General features: G+C 44.0%; 1 protein-coding gene across 2 annotated transcripts in view; it reads right to left on the bottom strand.

Moving 5' to 3' along the window:
- The window catches only part of LOC142096023 (uncharacterized), a 194,895-nt gene that overhangs the window by 104,857 nt on the left and 68,643 nt on the right, over positions 1-21,395 (bottom strand). The window contains exons 5-7 of one of the 2 annotated variants that reach the window (XM_075178498.1): positions 20,694-20,789; positions 17,847-18,050; positions 13,836-13,939 (exon numbers count right to left, since the gene is read on the bottom strand). In XM_075178498.1, coding sequence (XP_075034599.1) covers positions 13,836-13,939; positions 17,847-18,050; positions 20,694-20,789 — 404 coding nt within the window. The remainder of the gene's footprint in view (positions 1-13,835; positions 13,940-17,846; positions 18,051-20,693; positions 20,790-21,395) is intronic. The other variant, XM_075178507.1, reaches the window with a different exon arrangement.

The raw sequence follows: 21,395 nt of genomic DNA, 5'->3' as shown, positions 1-21,395 counted from the left end.
CACTTGTTTGTCCATTGGGCTGCTTTACTCCAGGCAGCAGCTGATACAACTGCGTTCCCCTGCCCAGTAATGGTGTCTTGGATAGGTCGGAGGGGAATGAGGTGGCTGAGTTTCAGAGGACTAATGTCGCAAGAGACAGCAAAGCACGGGGTTCCCCATATTCTAGTGATCCATTTGGGGGGGCATGATGTCGGGCACGGTAAATTTATTGAGCTACGATTGGCTATATTGTCCGACCTGGAATGGGTACATGCCTCCTGGCCTGAACTGTGCTGGTCCGACATAGTTCTCTGCTTACAGCGGAGATCCTTTTCCGAAGGGAGGAAGGAAGACAGGGTTCATAGGTTCGTAAAAGAGTTAATTATGTCGCAACAAACTATATCCAGTCCATTGGAGGTACTAGAATGGAACGCCCGGGTATTCGCTTTCAGGACCCGGCCCTATATAGACCCGATGGGGTGCTTTTGACAGACAGTGGTCTAAATGTTTTCATAGTAGAAATATATTCGTCCACCACCATAATAGCAATTATTTAAATAAAACCATTTCATTTGACTATAAAGTCGGTTTGGTGTCTTATTATAGCACATAAGGTTTAAGGTTAAGAAGAAGGTCTGACAATATGCCATCAAGCATTTTAATACTGTCTGTTTTTTATGTAGCACACAAACACTTTATAGCTTATTTGTACACTGAAATGTAAAGTTGATCTAGGACATGCCCTACCCCAAACATAAATCTGCCATCACATTTTAAATTTACCGTGCTCTACAATGCAACATGGTTTTGCCTTACTTACTTTACTTAATGATTTAGGCCCATAGGCATTAATGATAAAACAGTAAAAAAGAAAAAAAAAGTGTTTATTATTTTTTTTTTTGCCATGAAATAGATTTATTCGGATGTTCTTAGGATCTACTGAACATAAAATACGTTTCTCTTTCTGGGGGACACTACTACCATGGGTTGTATGAGGGGAGCTTGGAGTTGGCACTACAGCCAGACTCTCCCCTCTGCAACCCCCTGTATCCTCAGTGTAATCTGAGTACAAAGGAGTTGTGCTTACTGTATGCTGCTCTGCAACATTTTATTACAAAATTAAAAGGTTTTCTTTATTTTATTAACATGTTTTCTTTATTGTTGCTTAGAACAGGTTCAGGCAGCAGCACTGAGAGACAATGCTGTTGCTTACTGGGGCTGGAAAGAAAACTCTTTTTCTCACGCACCCCAGATCCTTTTGTGCCAGACCACGGACTGCTCTGAGAACACGAGGGGTGACAGCAGTCTGTATTGACCGTAGTCACTGATACTTGGAGACTGACCGGCGCTGCTTGAGAGCAGAGAGTGTTGCGATCCTGCCGAGGAGGCCCCGATATTGGACACTTCCAAGTCCCCCACTATTTAGAGGGATGACCTGAACAGCATAAGGAGAGGAGGAAGTGGCAAACGGGGGCCGTGGCTTAACAAAAAGAAGCCAGCGCATCTGCCTGCGAAGTGAGGATGAGACAAGCCTCTTGCTAATAGCAGACAAAACCGCCATTTCTCTGGACTGAAGTTGAGATGGGATGGCTTACAGAGAGGGCTCTACAGTTATGGCGGTCACTTGTATCTCCCAAAAATAGTGGGAAAAGCGGCAGCTGCACAGGTAGCAGAGAGCTGAGACAAGCTGTAAGTTCCACAGGCTTGTACTAGATGTCAAAGAAGGAGAAGAATGTGTTTGGTATGGGGCACTGTTAGCCGCCAGCAAAAATCTGCTTTGAATTTACTGTAGTGTCAGTTATAGTGTGCAGGCCGCGTTAGAACAACACGGGGAATTGAATCTGTCCCAAAGACGGAGTAAAATGTGTTTGGTATGGGGCGTTCTGTGAATTGATAAATAGCACCAATTAAAACATAATCTTTTATTAGAGTTATTAAAAGGAATTTCCCATTTATTCCTAAATAATTTATCATAGCAAAATAATTAAAAACTGAAAAAAAGTACTTGTGAAAAAGTGCAAAAAATAAATACACAGGTTTTAAAATGGTAGATTGCTACCATGCATCGCTATGTGATATGTTTTCAGCTATAATTTATTTATAGCTATTATTTATTTACATAGCAGCGGGCACATCTTTCAGATCTATGCTTTCTTCAGCCTGGGAGCAATGGAAACCTGGGCAGACCAGCTAGCGACTGCTTTGCAGCAGTCTGAATGTCTTCCCTTGGCCCTTCATTTGAAGGAAGCCTTGGGCTAACTCTACATGGCAGCACAAAATGCAGCATTGGCTTCTTCGGCCAGAGCGGCATCGGCAGTTGCAACATGAAGAACATTATGGTTGTGCTCTTGGGATGCAGATGCCGAAACAGTACAGAATGCACTTGGGATGAGGATGCAGAGGTCTCTGGAGGCTCAGCCCAATTCGCGCTGTGTCCTCTTTGACCCAGCTTTTATGATCTGTCAGGACTTAGAGTAAATTCCTCCAAGTGAACGTTCCGAAACTGAGGACTCAGAGATTCATATCCTTCCACCAGCCCTTTTGGAGGTCCGCCGATGAGGGGTCAACTGCAAAGGGGCAGATCGCCCTCTTGCAAAGGTCAATACCAGAGGGGTTGGTCATCCTATACTAAGAGACTACCAGGGACCAAGCTTCCTGACAATCCGGCAGACTTACTGGTCCTCCCTCTCCCCATGAGGGTAGGGGGATGCTTGCTGCTGTTCAGGGAACAATGGGCAGTTGTAACACACTTACCTGCTCCTGTGCTGCTGATTTACCTCCCTCTGTGTACGCTCAGCACTTCCTGGTTTGGACAGTCACATGATCGTGGCTGAAAGGTGGCATTTACTATCTGCAGACCATATAAAGCTCACCTGGACACTGCAGCCTTGTCAGAGCAACAAGTTTCCACTTGGCATCTGGCTCTCCCTGTGTATCCTTGTGCTGCGTTCTGGTGCTTCCCTGTGTATTACCTTTGGCTTGTTAGACCACTGTGTGACAGTATGGACCGCCTATGCAACCCTGTCTGTTATTGCTGGGAACTGGCTGGACTTACTTTGCCAGCGTCCCCTTTCCTTATTACGAATTCCGCCCCTCCTGCTGCAGTAGGAGGAGCCTGCTGCCACCACTAGGCTCATTTATGACGTCCACAACCAAGTTCCTTCCTAACTGTCACTGCTGGGGTACCCCGTTGCTGGTGTACCTGGGCTGGTACTCTGGACCTCTTACTATGGATCAAGGTTGCTGTGGATTGATTCCCCTGGCCTAACACACTGACCAGAGCTGCAGGGTAACAGGCAGAGCGGTGGAACCGGAAAAGCTGGGTCCAACCTCAGAGACAGCCGGAGAACGGATTCGATTTATGGTCTAATCTATAGTTCACAGGATTACAGCAATATTGATGAAGTTGTCCAGCAGGGTCTTAAAGCAAGTGGTGTTTATTTTCTCTCATACTGGTTGAAGGTACCAGATGATCAGCTCAGATGGAACATCAGAAGGATACATTTCATTGCTTTTTATAATGATTTGGACACAGGCTATTGTTAGAATCATGACGCAATGTGTTTACACAAACATGGATTTACATGCATTGCAAAGCCAACAATATTTACACTTATCTATGAAATTCTTAAAATCTTGCTGTGATATCCTGCATCTTACTGTGGGCAGCAAGTCTAATTACATCTTCCTATGACACTCACACATCAAAAGATCTACGTAGCATGAGATTAGCATGAGTCCTTCCAACAGTTGAAGAATGCACATTTCCTCCAAAGAAAATAATTCCCCAGGAAAAGTTGTAAACCCCAAACAAGACATTTCCTTACTAAAGGCTTTCAAAACAAAGGCTTATTGTATCAGATATATACATCAGAAAAAATGCATTTCCTCTAGAAAGGTTGAAATTGACAATTATATAAATAAGCGCCCTGCACTATTTCCTTTAAATACATTTATACTAGAAGTTATTTATCAGTGATCCAGTCACACTATGCTTCAGGACATCACCTCTGCTGCCTGTGTTCCTGTGTATCCGACCCGGCTATCTATACCAACTACTCTGCTGTCTGTGCTCCAGTGTATCCGACCTGGCGACTCTCCTGTGTGCAGTGTCTCTTCAGTGTATCTGAACCGGTGTTTCACGGATTACAGCTTTGGATTCTTCCAAGTATGCTGTACCACTTCAGCAAACTAAATCCTGCTTTACCTCGGTGTACTACACTACCGCTACAGAGTTCGCTCTCCCTGGTCCAGCTTTGATATCTTACCAACCATCTGTCAGCTATCACGTCAGTGGGCTAACCTAAGGGCCGCAACCTGCGGACCTCCGGCAGCAAAATCAATCCCGCATTGCAGCGGTTCTTGGTGAAGACTGGGGGGTTTTTTAGACTCTGTGCCTTGGGAAGACCAGCGCGAACACTGACTGATAGAAAACGCCTGAGAATCCTAACAGCATTGTTCTACAGGGATCAGTGAATGTTGGGGATTATGGTAAAGGGTTACAGGATCGATATCCTGGGATGCCCTCGCCATCATTTTTTGTAACTGCCCCTCCTTGAGACTCAATGAAAGAACGACAATGCAACAGGCGGTCATTTTCGATTCTTTCTGTAGGGGTTATATGTAAGGTTCCGGAGGAACAGAGAGGAAGGGGTTCTATTCCAACCTCTTCCTAGTCCCATAGCCAGATGAGACCTTCTGTTCAATTCTGAACATCAAGGCTCTAAATTTACATTTTTGGGTGGACAACGTCCGTATGGATTCCAACAGATCAATGATCAATGGTTTGAAACCACTGGAGTTTCTGGCATCCATTGACACCCGGGATGCCTATCTCTATGTACCCATTTGGGAAGGCCAAAAATCCCTGCTCAGGTTCATGGTGGAGGACTCTCATTATCAGTTCTGGGCTCTTCTCTTTGACCTCTCCATGGCTCCAAGGGTGTTAACCAAGATCTTGATGGTAATGGCCGCATTGCTGCACTTCTGAGGGGTCAGCATAGTTCCTTACCTTGATGATCTGCTTATCAAGACAGATTCGGAAAAGCTACTGAAACAACACCTCTCTCTTACCATTCAAGTTCTGGAACAACATGGGTAGATAATAAATCTTCCAAAATCCCAACTGACTCCATGTCAGCAGATGGGTTTCCTGGGTCTAATCCTGAATATAAGGTTGCAAAAGATTATTCTTCCAGACAGCACAGTGCGCTCCCTTCAGAACAAAAAGTTCTGGCTCTTCCTCAGCCTTCCATGCTAGCATGCATGAAGCTTTGGGTTTAGATGGTCTCCAGGTTTGAGATACCTCCCTTCAGGAGATTCCATTCATGTATCTTTCAATGGGACCTGTTGAAGAAATGGTCAGGCTCCACCATTCACTTGCATTCCCCGTTGATACAGCTGTCTCAGGAATTTTATCTGTCCCTTCGCTGGTGGCTGATGAAGGACCATCTGTTTATGAGCAGGTACTTTGCCATGTGGTCTTGGACCATTGTCACAATGAACGCCAGTCTCCTAGGTTGGGGGGCCATGGTGTTTCAGATGTGTTTTCAGTGGACTTGGTCACCTCGGGAAGTTTCACTTCATAGAAATGTTTAAGTTGAGGGCCATGTTGCTATTGCTGCGGGGCGCACAAAACATTCTGCAGGGTACTCCAGTATGGCTCCAGTCCGACAATGCCATGGCCATGGCTTATGTAAATCATCAGGGAGGTACCAGGAGTGTGGGATGCATGCAGGTGGTGGCTCAGATTCTGGCAGGGGTGGAAAAGTTTGCTCCGGCCATATCGGCAGTGTTCATTCTTGGGGTGGAAAACTGGGAGGCCGACTACCTGAACAAACACGAGATGCTGCCAGATGAGTGATCCCTCCTTCCTGAGGTGTATCAATCACTGGATCGAAGATGGGGTCTCACCGACATCGGCCTGATGACTTCTCACCACAACAGAAAAGTGTAAAAGTTCTGCTCGTTAACCAGGGATCCTTTGGTGTAGCAGGGGATGTCATGACCATGAGCTGGGAGTTTTAGCTGGGAAATCCGTTTCCTCCCATTCCGATGTTGGTCCGAGTTCTCAGACGAGTGAAACAAGGAGGGCTACTTGTGATTCTGGTAGCTCCTCATTAGCCACGACGGACTGGTTCGCAGACATTCTGCGACTATCATGCAAGCCAGGGTGGCATCTACCGCTTTGCGACAACCTGCTCCTTCAGGGGCCATTTCGGTTCCAGGACCTTCCCCAGCTGTCTTTAACAGTGTGGCTGTTAAAAAACAGTCTTTGGCATGCAAAAGGTTTATCCACAAGATTATGTACACAAAGTTGTGAGCTAAGAAGCCGGCTTCTTCATGTATTTTTCACATAGTGTGTCGTATCTACATCATGTGGTGCCAGCGTCGCTCGTCACACAGGGTTGTTTTGAATTTCTAGACTCTTGACTTTTCTACAAGATGGTCTGTCCATCCAAACTCAGCTCTCTGAGAGTCCATGTCTCGACCCTTTCTTTTTATTTCCAGAAGAAGATTGTGGATCTGCCAGAAGTGAGGACTTTTCTTCAAGCGGTCTTGCATACTCAGCATCCTTACATGCCGCCCACAACTCCCTGAGATTTGAACTTGGTGCTAACTATGCTTTAGAGGGCACCATTTGAACAATTTAGCGCTGTAGAGTTCAGGTTCCTCACGTGTAAGTTGATTTTTCTCTTGGCCATAGCATCTGCATGTAGAGTGTTAGAACTTGGAGCTATTTCTTGCCATTCCCCCATCTCATCTTCCATGATAATAGGGTTGCCCTACGGATGGTTCCTTCTTTTCAACCTAAGCTGGTTTCATTTTTTCACCTGAATCAGGAGATTGTGGTCTCGGCTTTTAGGGTGCAGAATAGATCTTCGGGCCTCCAGTCCGAAGAATCCTTAGATGTTGTTCATGCTCTTCGCATTTATGTCAAACAAGCTTTGGCCATTCGCAAGACGGATTTTCTCTTTGTGCTGTTGGTGGCGCATAAAAGGGGATGCCGTTGCTAGGTTGATTACATCAACCATTAGCCAGGTCTATGTAATAGCAGATCAGCCTGTGCCTAGCCATATTGTTGCCCACAATTCTACCCGCTTAGTGGTTGCTTCTTGGACTGCATGTCATGGGGTTTCAGTGGATCAGCTTCGCCGAGCGGCCACCTGGTCTTCCGTCTATACCTTTACTAAGTTTTACCAGTTTAATATTTTTGCGTCCTCGGACACCAGTTTTGGCAGTAGTGTTTTGTGAGCCCGGCTATCAGAGTGAACCCTCCCTTAGGTGGCACTTTAGGAGGTCCCCTTGGTAGCAATGTCCCCCAGATAGGATGAAAGAGAAGGGAGGATTTTTATACCTACGATGGGGGACACTGCGTTCCCTGCCTTATTCTCTTCTGCCTTCTGCTATTTTCTCGGTTGTCTTACTTGGGGCTTTATAAATACACTGAAGATGCAAGGGTTTGCAGAGGGTAGGAGTCTGTCTGTAGGTTAATCAAATAATTAACAGTTTAAGTGCCAACTCCTAGCTCTCCTCATACAACCCATGGTAGCAGTGTTCCCCAGATTTACTCAGAAAAAAGGAATTATTGTAAGTAAAAAAAATCCTCCTTTTTACAGTTGCTCGTGATTGCAAACACATGTTATAGCATGCATGCAAGACTGTCACCAATACTGATCAGGACTTAGACTAGCCCTATAGCTGTAGCCAGGGCTGCATTTACTGGACATGAGCAAAGTGATTTTGCATACGATACGCTCAAAATCTGTAAATACGTGCCTTGATGAATCAGGCCCCACATGTTTTTCCAGCTATAATATATGTAAATCAATAAATAACAGAAAGACATAAGGAACATTCAAAGACAAGCATGACTGTAGAATCACACATTTTGGATTAACGGGATTTGATGTGTAACAGACAGACCAAAGAGAAAAGGGGACCTAAGGGGCTTATACTGCTATTGAACGCATTCATGTAAAAAAACACAGAAGTAGCGTTGGTGTCATGTATAGTTCAGATACATTTAAACCCAAATTTATAAATTTTGTTTTGATAGCGTACTACACATTAATATTAGGTTGGAAAAAAACCCTCTCAATTACAGCAGGTATAGCGCTCCGTGTTTATAAATGTGACTGGATCACTATCAAATAACTTTTGGTATAAATTTATTTAAAGCAAATAGAGCAGGGCACTTATTTATATAATTGCATATGCAATATGTTTAAAAAGGGGACGAGATCACAACCAGAGAATTATAGACCTGTAAGCCTGACATCAATAGTGGGGAAACTACTGGAAGGTATTTTAAGGGACAGTATTCAGGATTACTTGGTACGCAATAAAATTATTAGTGGGAATCAACATGGATCTGTGAGGGATAGGTCATGTCAAACTAATCTAATTAGTTTCTACGAGGAAGTTAGTGGGAACTTAGACCAGGGCAGCACAGTAGATGTGGTCTACTTAGATTTTGCAAAGGCCTTTGATACAGTGCCACACAAGAGGTTGGTTTACAAAATAAGGGAACTGGGTCTAGGAATCAAAATTTGTACTTGGATCCAAAACTGGTTAGAGAATAGGGAACAGAGAGTTGTGATAAATAGAACATTTTCTAATTGGTCAAAAGTCTTAAGTGGAGTACCTCAAGGTTCCGTGCTGGGACCACTCCTTTTTAATATATTTATTAATGACTAATGACCTTGGTGATGGTTTAGAGAGTAAAGTTTCTATTTTTGCAGATGACACTAAACTCTGTAAGGTAATAAAATCAGAGCAAGATGTAGCTTCTTTACAGAGGGACTTAAATAAACTGGAGGATTGGGTGGCCAAATGGAATATGAGGTTTAACACAGATAAATGTAAGGTTATGCATTCAGGGATCAAAAACAAGAACGAAATCTATAAATTAAATGGAATTAATTTAGGAGAATCTATAATGGAAAAGGATTTGGGAGTGCTCGTAGACAGTAGACTTAGAAATAGTGCTCAATGTCAAGCAGCAGCTGCAAGGGCAAACAAAGTATTGGCATGCATAAAAAGGGGCATAGATGCAAGGGAAGACAGTGTAATTTTGCCACTGTATAAATCGTTGGTAAGACCTCATCTTGAATATGCAGTACAGTTCTGGGCAGCACTCTATAAAAAAGATAATTTGGAACTAGAAAGGGTTCAGAGAAGGGCGACAAAATTGATAAACGGTATGGAGTCATTAAGTTATGAGGAAAGGTAAGCCAGTTTAGGCATGTTTACTTTAGAAAAGAGGCGTCTAAGGGGAGATATGATTACTATGTACAAATACATTAGGGGTCAATACGGAGAGCTTTCATGGGAACTTTTTACCCCAAGGACCATACACAGGACACGTGGCCATCCCCTAAGGTTAGAGGAGAGGAAATTTCACAACCAGCAAAGGAAGGGGTTCTTTACAGTAAGGGCAGTCAAGATATGGAATTCATTGCCAGGGAAGGTTGTGATGGCAGATTCAATAGATATGTTTAAGAAAGGGTTAGACAAATTTTTAGCGGAAAGGTGTATCCAGGGATACGACCGTTAATTTAAAATAAAGGATAGTAGTGGATATAGGGTAAAAATTGGATTGCAATATTGAGTCTGGGGGGATTTTCAAAATTGAAACAGATTGGCGGTTGCTTACTCTGGATTAATTTCAAATATAAGTGCAGGATCGCAGGAGCTCCAAAATAGGTTGAACTTGATGGACTGGTGTCTTTTTTCAACCTCATCAACTATGTAACTATGTAACTTATTTTTGATATTGTGTATATTGTGAGATAGGATATCGTTATTTCTGAGACCAGGGGAAGAAATTTGTCTTTTGTTTAAACTTGCTAAAGGATATGCCTATTTCTGATGTATATATCTGATACAATGAGCCTGTGTTTACCAAGCCTTTGGTGTATTGTGATGTGGGGAAGTGGCTTGCTTTGGGTTTTTGTTGTTCTGTGGAAATGTGTATTCGGCGACTGTCTGAAGTATTCATGCCAGTCAGACCTTTTGACTTGCTAGTGGGTCTCCTGCCTCTGAAATAAGATCCAGGAAATCACAGCAAGGTTTTTAAGAATTTCATACCTAAGTATAAATATTGGTGGCTTTGCAATGCATGTAAATCATTGTTTTGGTAAACAGGGTTACATCCTGATTCTAAAAATAGCATGTGTCCAGATCTGTATAAATGCTCTGACTTGTACACTGAAATGTATCATTCTAATGTTCCATCTGACTTGATCACTGATACCTTAAATCAGTGGGACTGTCCTTGTCAGGACACCTGAGCAATAAACATCACCCTGCTTCAAGACCCTGCTGGAAAACTTCTTCAATATTGCTGTAATCCTGTGACCTGCTGATTAGACCCTAAAATCTAATCCGTTCTCCGGCTGTCTGAGGTTTGGACCCAATCTTTTCCAGTACCACCTCTCTGCCTGCTGGATGATGATGATGATGATGATGATATATCCAACTCAGCATCAGGCTACAGACACTACTGTTGCAACCATGACAGTAAACTTAGGGCACAGGTATTGGTCTCAATACAGACCCAGATTTGTGGAGCTTTTATTCCCGGTAGAATGTCATCATATTTATTATTATTTTTTCTCACCCATGTGTGGCCCTAAAACAAATGTAATAATGATCTGAATTGATTTAACCGTTGGTTGGGATGTTAGTAATCATCGCTATCAGTCTGCTTGTCTTCTGATAGCACTAACAGGCTCCCAAAGGAACCCGGCTGGGTGGATGAACAAACCAGCCTAAGAATGCTAAACAATGAAAAATTATCCAGCGCAAACATAGCTGTCATTACTAAGCTTTTACATCATATAACTTATAATAATCCCGCAAAGCTTTGATAGAGAATAGAAGAATAGATATATTAATTAGAAAAGCTCCTTTCTCTTTGTAACACACAAGAATCTTCTACACAAATTATTTGACATTTTACAGGCACCAATTGGTTTTATATGGCAAATATGTGTGACAAATACTTGTTGATATTTTAATAGCATTTAAGAAAAATGAAATATTTCCATGGAATTTTCAGCAATGTTCAAACCAGATTCCTTCTGAATATTCCTTTCCACAGGATAACCCTAAGTTTTCTTATCACTATAATCATCTGAACTTTTTCTCGCCCTACTAGAAATATAGCATTGAGGTTACGCTACCGAAAAAATGGGGGAGACAACCAGACCAGTTTCTATGTTTATAATACACATTAACCAGACCCCTTTCTACCAGTATAAGCGACACCAACTGGATCCAATTCTACCAGTATAACAGACACCAACCAGTCCCCTTTCTACCAGTATAACTGACACCAACCGAACCCCTTTCTACCAGTATAACTGACACCAACCAGTCCCCTTTCTACCAGTATAACTGACACCAACCAGACCCCTTCCTACCAGTATAACACACGCCAACCGAACCCCTTTCTACCAGTATAACAGACACCAACCGAACCCCTTTCTACCAGTATAACTGACACCAATCAGTCCCCTTTCTACAAGAATAACTGACACCAACGGAAACCCTTTCTACCAGTATAACTGACACCAACCGAAACCCTTTCTACCAGTATAACTGACACCAACCAGTCGCCTTTCTACCAGTATAACTGACACCAACCAGACCCCTTTCTACCAGTATAACTGACACCAACCAGTCCCCTTTCTACCAGTATAACTGACACCAACCAGTCCCCTTTCTACCAGTATAACTGACACCAACCAGTCCCCTTTCTACCAGTATAACTGACACCAACCAGTCCCCTTTCTACCAGTATAACTGACACCAACCAGTCCCCTTTCTACCAGTATAACTGACACCAACCAGACCCCTTCCTACCAGTATAACTGACACCAACCAGTCCCCTTTCTACCAGTATAACTGACACCAACCAGTTCCCTTTCTACCAGTATAACTGACACCAACCAAACCCCTTCCTACCAGTATAACTGACACCAACCAGTCCCCTTCCTACCAGTATAACTGACACCAACCAGTCCCCTTTCTACCAGTATAACTGACACCAACCAGTCCCCTTTCTACCAGTATAACAGACACCAACCGAACCCCTTTCTACCAGTATAACTGACACCAACCAGTCCCCTTTCTACCAGTATAACTGACACCAACCAGACCCCTTTCTACCAGTATAACACACGCCAACCGAACCCCTTTCTACCAGTATAACTGACACCAACCAGTCCCCTTTCTACCAGTATAACTGACACCAACCAGTCCCCTTTCTACCAGTATAACTGACACCAACCAGTCCCCTTTCTACCAGTATAACTGACACCAACCAGTCCCCTTTCTACCAGTATAACTGACACCAACCAGTCCCCTTTCTACCAGTATAACTGACACCAACCAGACCCCTTCCTACCAGTATAACACACACCAACCGAACCCCTTTCTACCAGTATAACTGACACCAACCAGTCCCCTTTCTACCAGTATAGCTGACACCAACCAGACCCCTTCCTACCAGTATAACACACGCCAACCGAACCCCTTTCTACCAGTATAACTGACACCAACCAGTCCCCTTTCTACCAGTATAACTGACACCAACCAGTCCCCTTTCTACCAGTATAGCTGACTCCAACCAGACCCCTTCCTACCAGTATAACACACGCCAACCAGTCCCCTTTCTACCAGTATAACTGACTCCAACCAGACCCCTTCCTACCAGTATAACTGACACCAACCAGTCCCCTTTCTACCAGTATAACTGACACCAACCAGTCCCCTTCCTACCAGTATAACTGACACCAACCAGACCCCTTTCTACCAGTATAACTGACACCAACCAGACCCCTTCCTACCAGTATAACACACGCCAACCGAACCCCTTTCTACCAGTATAACTGACACCAACCAGTCCCCTTTCTACCAGTATAACTGACACCAACCAGTCCCCTTTCTACCAGTATAACTGACACCAACCAGACCCCTTCCTACCAGTATAACACACGCCAACCGAACCCCTTTCTACCAGTATAACTGACACCAACCAGTCCCCTTTCTACCAGTATAACTGACACCAACCAGATCCCTTCCTACCAGTATAACACACGCCAACCAGTCCCCTTTCTACCAGTATAACTGACACCAACCAGACCCCTTCCTACCAGTATAACTGACACCAACTAGTCCCCTTTCTACCAGTGTAACTGACACCAACCAGATCCCTTTTTACCAGTGTAACAGACATTAACCAGATCCCTTTCTACCAGTATAACTGACACCAACCAGACCCCTTTCTACCAGTATAACTGACACCAACCAGATCCCTTTTTACCAGTGTAACAGACATTAACCAGATCCCTTTCTACCAGTATAACTGACACCAACCAGTCCCCTTTCTACCAGTATAACTGACACCAACCAGTCCCCTTTATACCAATATAACAGACACCAACCAGATCCCTTTTTACCAATGTAACAGACATTAACCAGATCCCTTTCTACTAATGTAACAGACACCAACCAGACCCCTTTCTACCAGAGACATGAACCATGCCAATTTTTTCCCATTAAAACACCCAGGCTCAAGTAAGTAAAAAGCTTGTTTTCTATCAGTTAGATTATTGAGCCCAGGTTATCTCTAAAGAAGGATTACGGATAATTTATAGATCATATTAGCCACCTCGGGGTGAATTCGATGCTCTTTATGTTATTTATCTGGTTCTAGGCTGACTTTACTCTGGGAAATGTGTTCTGCTACTGATTTTAGCTGGAAGTTATTTGCAATTGAGTAGAATTAAGTAATTAATTAAAAACACTTTTAAAATGACTTGCTTGATGCAGTACTTGTCTCTTACCAACATCTTCATTCCTGCAGCCGGTGGGTCCATCTGGGAGCGATAGAAATTCTGTTTGTCCACAAGGATTTTCTTCTCCTCATCTGTCAGTGCTGTTATGAAGTCTATGAGACAGAGAAGAACACAGCTTGGACCTTGCATAATGGATGGCATGTTATGTTATGTGTCAGGTATTGCACATTTGTGTGAGTGTGCTGTGTATCTGAAAGTGTGTCACACATTGCTGTAGATGGCGGACATATCCACATAAAATCTTCAATATTGTGAGGGTTACCCGGGAAATGGATATTACAGGCTAAAAGAAAGTTTTCCCACCGCTTCCAAGCGATAGGCCTTCCATGTGGACGGGGCCAGAGAAGCTTCAGCCAGGAATCTTATGCCGGCCCGACCATCTGCCAAACAGAAGATGGACAAGCTATACCTATGGGGTTTACATGAGGCGCGAGCGACCTAAAAGGCCCCCAATCGAAGCGGGACAGAGAGTCAGCTATAGAATTGTCTATATCCGGGACGTGTTTGGCACGAAAATTTATGTCGCAATCAAAGTAACGAAGCACCAGTATGCGCAACAGATTTACTGCCGGCCTGGAAGATGAACTCTGACGATTAATTGCCTGGACCACCCCCAAATTATCACACCAAACAGAGACATTGCACCCCCTGAGCTGAGGAGCCCACAACTCCAAGGACACAATGATGGGAAATAACTCTAAAACCAACAAATTCTTTCCCAATCCACTATCAACCCAACTTTGCGGCCATGGGGAAGCGCACCACTCACCCTGAAAATAAGCTCAGAAACCTCCGGACCCTGCAGCATCTGTAAACAGGTCTAAATCTCTAGTGGAAATAGGAGGGGAAGGCCAAATCCTTGAACCATTAAAGTTCTAAGAAACGATGCCCAAACCACAAATCCGCCTTGATCTCCTCGTTTAATGTAATTAAAGCGTGAGGTCTATCCCTACCTGCAGTTGCTAACTGAAGCTTCCTACAAAAAATCCTACCCATAGGAATGACCCTACACGCAAAATTAAATGAGCCTAACAATGCTTGTACTTGTCTCAAAGTGTGGGAGGGAGAGGCCAGGATACTGAAAATCAGACTCTCCAATTTAGAAATCTTAGCCGCCGGTAATCAACAACAGCCCGCCATTGTATCTATTTCTATCCCTAGGAAAGATAAACACGTAGACGGGCCCTCTGTCTTATCTTGCGCTACGGGCACCCCCAAAACCGAGAAAAGTGCTTGCACTGAGTACAGGACATCTGAGCACAATGAGGAGCTTGCTGGACCTACAAATAAAAAATCATCCAGATAATGGGCAATACCCTCATGACAGGTACCCGCCTGAATCGCCCAATGCAAAAAGGAGCTAAAGGATTCGAAAAAGGCACATGAAAGGGAACATCCCATGGGCAGACTCCTCTCGATGTAGTATTTACCTTTAATTTGGAAGCCCATGTATCTGAATGACTCAGGATGAAGGGGAAGCAAACAGAACGCTGACTCAATATCCAACTTGGCCATAAGGGCGCCTGCACCGAAATGTCTAATAAGCATAAGGGCCTCTTCAAATGACTGATACACAACAGAACTTATATCCTGATCTATAGCGTCATTAACCAAATTTCCTAAAGGGTGTGATAAATGCTATATTAAACGGAATTTGCCTGGGACTTTCTTCGGAACTATCCCTAGCGGGGAGATAACTAGGTTCGTAATGGGGGGGGAGTCAAATGGGCCGATCATGCGACCCAGGTTAATCTCAACGCAATTTTTTTCGTCAAGTATTTCCGGAGAAATGTAAGCTGATTTAAGATTCCTCGAGGCTCTGGCGTTGACCTCAGCATCAATAGGCTGCCGGAAACCGTGACGAAAACCTTCACGGAGAAATGACACCTGATCTGCATGAGGGTAGAGCCTGAGCCACCAATCCAGGACATCTATACATATGGGGGAATGGGACTTAAGCCATGTTACTGTTGTTGCCGCGACCTCTGCCAAGACCGGGGACACTCTTCGGACACTCTCTGGCTGAATGTGGTCCGCGGCAATTGGAGCAAATGTGTCTATACCGACATGATTCCCCCCTCCCGCATGCTGAATTGTTGAACGCGAAACACCTATTTTTTGGTAGTTGAGGAGACCCTCGACTCCCCCCTTGCTGAAATCGATACCCGCCAGCCCCTTGACCTAAAGAGAGGTTGGCACGCTTGAGCTTCATCCAAATCTCGACATCCTTGAAACCCATCGGCATCTCGACCTGCCCACTCACTTTCTCCCGGAATAACTCATCATACATGCTCCAAGTACCTGGGCGATCACAGACGTACATCTCATTTATGAGATGTAAATATTTCCATACCTCCTCGCTCGCCTCTGGCCTGGTTTCTATATATGTACAATACCCTGCTAACCAATTAGGGAAAGTTTTGTAAAAATCATCCTCCCCTATACCCCCTTTTGCACATGCTGCGTCCAGCTCTTTCTTTGCCGACCCTGTCAACTCGAACATGTTTGTCACGACTTTGAATAAATTAGTAGATCCCTTGTCTCTGCCGAGATGGAACTCGCCCAGGAGTGCGGAGTCTAACGGGTAGGAGGTCTTTACTAGTGATCCCCGCAAGGGAATATAGACTTCGCCCGCTCCTGTCCCGCAGGTCGGACATAATATAATATGTCTCCCAAACGAGTAGTGGCAGATGGTAGTGGAGGTTTAGACATGATGGATAAGAAAAGGATTCTAATACACAAATGACAAGGTCATAGCAGCTGTAGAGTAGGAGGTACTGCAGAGTAGTGGTAATGGATATTGATATAATTGAATAATAGGATAACTTGAGATAACGGCAGAGGCTGAACACACGGCAAGTTGGTCAGGAAGAAATGATGAATCTCAACACACTACTTCATAATTGGTAACCCTTGACAACTGCAGGGAGTGAGTAGAGCAATAGTTCAACAATGGAGATGATGGAAGGAGAATGCTGCTCCAATAAAGTAAGTCACGGCAGATAAAGGCGAATCACTAATACAGCAACAGTCCAAACAGATTGATAATATAGAACTAGCTGATCCGTAAAGGAAGATGATTCAACATAGCAAGTGAGTTACTGACATAGCGGTAATTCCCATTGAAGGAAAGGCAAAAGCATGGAACTCGTTGATCTATAGATAACAATCCCGATTGGCAGAGATGAAGACAAGTACATCAAGCAGTTTGTTACCTAGAAGTAGCGGAGGAGTGAAGTATAGCTGAGCCGTGCGTAGCACTACAGATGACAGGTAACTCAGCAGTAGATCCAATAGTGAAACAATAATGATGTTGAGTCAGCTGGGCAGGAATGAGGAACTTGAGCTGCGGTAGCGAACACAGTTGTAGCACATAGTTCCCAATAGTAGTTCACCATACTGGTTAGCAGCAGAATGAGTACAGCTACTATAACGAGTCCTGAATCCAGGCAATCCACGAATAATAGGTAAGTCAGACCTATGGAAGCCAAATCCTAGTACTGAGTGAGTAACACGAAGATCAGGCAAAGAACAGAGACCCATGGGAATTTTAAATAATACTCCAGAACCAATGAGAATAGGAAGGAGGTCCAAGACAAGGTAACAAGGAGCACATGTGTAGAAGTAATGTCTCAGAACCAAGCAGTAGGTTCAATCACCGCTTGCAAGAGGAAAGTAACAGCGCCGGTAACTATTTATGGAACTGGCGTGTGACAATGTTAACAAAAACACCCCTCTTGATTTTATCTCTCATGCTAGGACGAAGACCAGCCAAAAGGGTGATGTTTTCACATCGCACCATGGGGCCCTTAGAGACTCCTGCCCTCGCTACCGTGGCCCTTTTTTCCACCTGAGACTTGTTATGACTAAAATGTGTGTTCAAGATTTAAATAAGTTTACGGGGACCCTTCTCTGACGATGAGGACGAATGCTCACTGGTAGTAAAAACTGGAGAGCTAGGACTTATATTGTGTGACACAACAACATCAATGAACTCACCACTTGTCGCTGCTGCCCCCTGTTGTCCTGATGCTGTTTCACCTGTCGCTGATGATTCCCCCGCATTTTGGATGGCCGCAGACTGTGAAGGACCCGCCACGCTCCCATCCAAGGAAGAAGACGCCATGTTCAACCCTTGATCTGCCGAAGGGACTGTAACCGGCCTTCCTTCCCTTGTTGATGCATCCACTGCAGCCTGTGTTGCTGGTAAAAGAGGCATGTCAACTGGTGTAACAGTCTGCTGCGCCCTGACCGACCCATCTTGTGATGGGATAGCTTTGCTGACCCTATACTGCCCCTGTCCCTCTGCTACGAAACCTGGGGGGGTGGCCTGCATAGCCCCACCACGGACCCCGAGGGCATAACCCCTTGCTCCTGCCCATTTGCCCCAACCGCAACCGGGACCGGGTAATAATGAGGGTAACTCCCCGAAGGGGTAGGGTAGGGAGGAACCGCTGACAACCTGCTTGGTAGAACCGTACTGCGATCCGGGGGCAGGTAGGGCAGAGACCATGACCCCCTTGTGTCTAGAACATTGTCGCCCCTGGGGGACCCTGCTACGTTATCGGAACGCCTCACAGGCGCAGAGGATGTTGGCCATGTATCTTGCGGAGCCGAAACCCCCGTACCGCTAAATACATCCTGGGAGAATAGCAATGGAGACGAAACCCCTAGCGTGACCTGACTTGCCCCCCGCCCCTCCCGTGACCATAAGGACCTGGGAGGCTGTACTGAAAATCCCATCCCTGGCCCAAGGACGGAGCCACAACTTCCTGTTGCAGTGGACCTGCGGGGAGGGGGCTCCTACTTGTGACCCGGGCAAGGTGGCATCCCCTACAGAGGTGGCATCCCCTACAGAGACCGCTGAGGGAAAAATCATTACTGTCCAGAGGGGCGGGAGGGTCCCAGATAATAGGCCCCAGGCCTCTATAGAGGGGTAATGGTCCAGGCCTACCCATGGAGAAACTGGAGATCTGCCTGGCCAGGGTGGATGACTGGGACAGGTGTTCTACTTGAGTGAAGGCAGTCGTTTCGAGTTCCGGCAGTGATGACTGGCGATTCTGTGGCAGTTGACACTCCGGTGGTGTGCTGTTCCAGTGAGCCTCTTTCGTGCCCTGTGCGACTGGTCCTTTTTTTTTTTTTTTAAATTGCTCCTGTCCCCCCCAGCTGTGCCCCTGAGAGGATGCAGATTTGGTTGCCAAAAACATTTGTCTTGGCAAGAAAATACAATGGAAAGTCCACAATCTGAGAAATCAAAAGGACAGAATTTGGCACTGGCAAATAATGCATGTATAGATGGAGTTAGAGAACTGTATAGACTGGTTAGTTATTTTTTTTAATTGAACTGGAGAAAGCAAATGCAACGATGGCAAAGTTACAAAATCCTCCATTAAGTCAGCTCACTGCAGACTTTGGCTAAAATTGGAGAACATTTGGACAGTTTTGAAGGGGTCATTAGAAAATAGACTGGAAGTGACTGGAAAGTAATGTTATTGCTTTTAATAAAAATATGGGCGCAGACACAGCTCAAAATGGCATCATTTTACCTATTGTTCAAAATTTCAATTAAATCCAGATCCAAAACCAAAACCTTTCAGGATTTTTGGGCAAACCAGTAACAAAACCAAAACACAAAGACATCCAAAACCAAAACATGGGGGTCAGCACATATCTCTAGTATTTATACTGTATCAGGAGTATTCAGATGAATTTGAAGCATTTATCAAGATGCTAATTGATAATAACCTGTGATTCTTATTTACCCAAGGGTTATATTCAAACTTTTTGGAAAAAAATATTTTGAAGATGTCAATGGTTCTTTGGCCAAATAACATCCATAAACAATGTTTAAGCCACCTGGTGTTTGATCCAAACTACCCATTACATAATGCCCTTTACAAATGTTCCCTTAACTAAGCAATAACGCCACAGGTTTGCTTGATGGAGAAAGGTCACAAAATAAATTAAAATATATTAATTTATCTGGTGGGGAAGAAGAAAGCGTGGTTAATTAGCTTTCAGCCATTCCTCATACCAAAATGATAGCAAATAACGACAACTAAGACTTCTAGGTCGTGAAGCCCCGCTCTCCCTCATTAGCTGAAACCCATCTGTGCAGGTATCGTCCCATAACCACCCCAGAGGGGAAGAGTCACTAACAATGGGCCTCCCCTTTCCCACAAGTACATCATTTATGGCTGCTGATTGTCATCCCAGGAACCACAACCTGCCAACTACTGTGATCCTTCACAGCCCTGTCACTCGAGAAACAGAACCAAACCTTCTTACATGAGGTGCACTCCATCAGCCCTGTACAAATAATCACACCCAAATTTAATCCAGGGATGAACCACCTCATTTTTATAAATACAAATGTATGAATGGTTGAGTTTAACTTAGAACGGGCCTTGCTGATACTAGATATGCTATTGGTGCCTCTCAATACCTTCCTGGGAATGATGTCAGAGCGTATTAAACGAGTACCAGGTAAAAGAGCCATTATATTCATAAAATCAGCCTTGGGGGTATATTTATCAAGCTGTGGGTTTTAAAAAGTGGAGATGTTGCCTATATTAACCAATCAGATTCTAGCTCTCATTTAGTAGAATATACTAAATAAATGACAGCTAGAATCTGATTGGTTACTATAGGCAACATCTCCAATGTTTCAAACCCGCAGCTTGATAACTATACCCCCCAGTGAACACAATGCACTTCAACTTCCCCAGGTAATTTTCTCCTAGATGTATAATAAGTACATCAGGAATTCCAAAGTTGTCCTTAACAAATGTCACGACTCTGAATAATATTTAGTGGATCCCTTGTCTCTGCCAAGATAGAACTCACTCAGGAGTGCGGAGTCTAACGGGTAGGAGGTTTTCGCCAGTGACCCCTGCAAGAGGGTATGGATTTCGCTGCTCCTATTCCACAGGTCAGGGTCTCCTAAATGAAAACAGAATAGCAAAGGTAAAGACTGAATAGAACATATTGTGAAGACAGATATTGTATTCCTAAATAAAAAAATAAAGAAGTCACCACAGTACATAGTGAAACACTAAGGGGTATATTTACCAAAGTGGAGATGTTGCCTGTAGCAACAAATCAGATTCTAACTGTCAATTTGTAGAATGTGCTAAATAAATGATAACTAGAATCTGATTGGTTGCTATAGGCAACATCTCTATTTTTTCAAACCCACAGTTTAGTAAATATACCCCTATGACTGATAGTATTGGGAGATGAAAGCACAGATTTATCACTGCCACAAAGGCTGTTTTATTATTGCCATCTGAGGATGATGAGAACAGATTAAAATCATTGAAAAATATTTTATTCTTTGAATAAAGCATTTTTTAAATGAATGAAAGTTTGAAAAAATAGATCAAATTTATTTTAATTAGCAAACTTTTTCTTTTAACGAAGTGAAAGGTGAAACCCAATGACTGCATGCGCACCCACTGGCTCTGCCGCTATGGCAATTTATTTTTGTTAACATAACGCAGTAACCGATATGTCAAAAATGAATGAATGTAAAACAATCAGACTTAT

This window comes from Mixophyes fleayi, chromosome 1 (assembly GCF_038048845.1).
Source record: "Mixophyes fleayi isolate aMixFle1 chromosome 1, aMixFle1.hap1, whole genome shotgun sequence".
Lineage (NCBI taxonomy): Eukaryota > Metazoa > Chordata > Amphibia > Anura > Limnodynastidae > Mixophyes > Mixophyes fleayi.
Note: the sequence above shows the minus strand (reverse complement) of the source record. Positions and strands in the feature narration are given on the sequence as shown.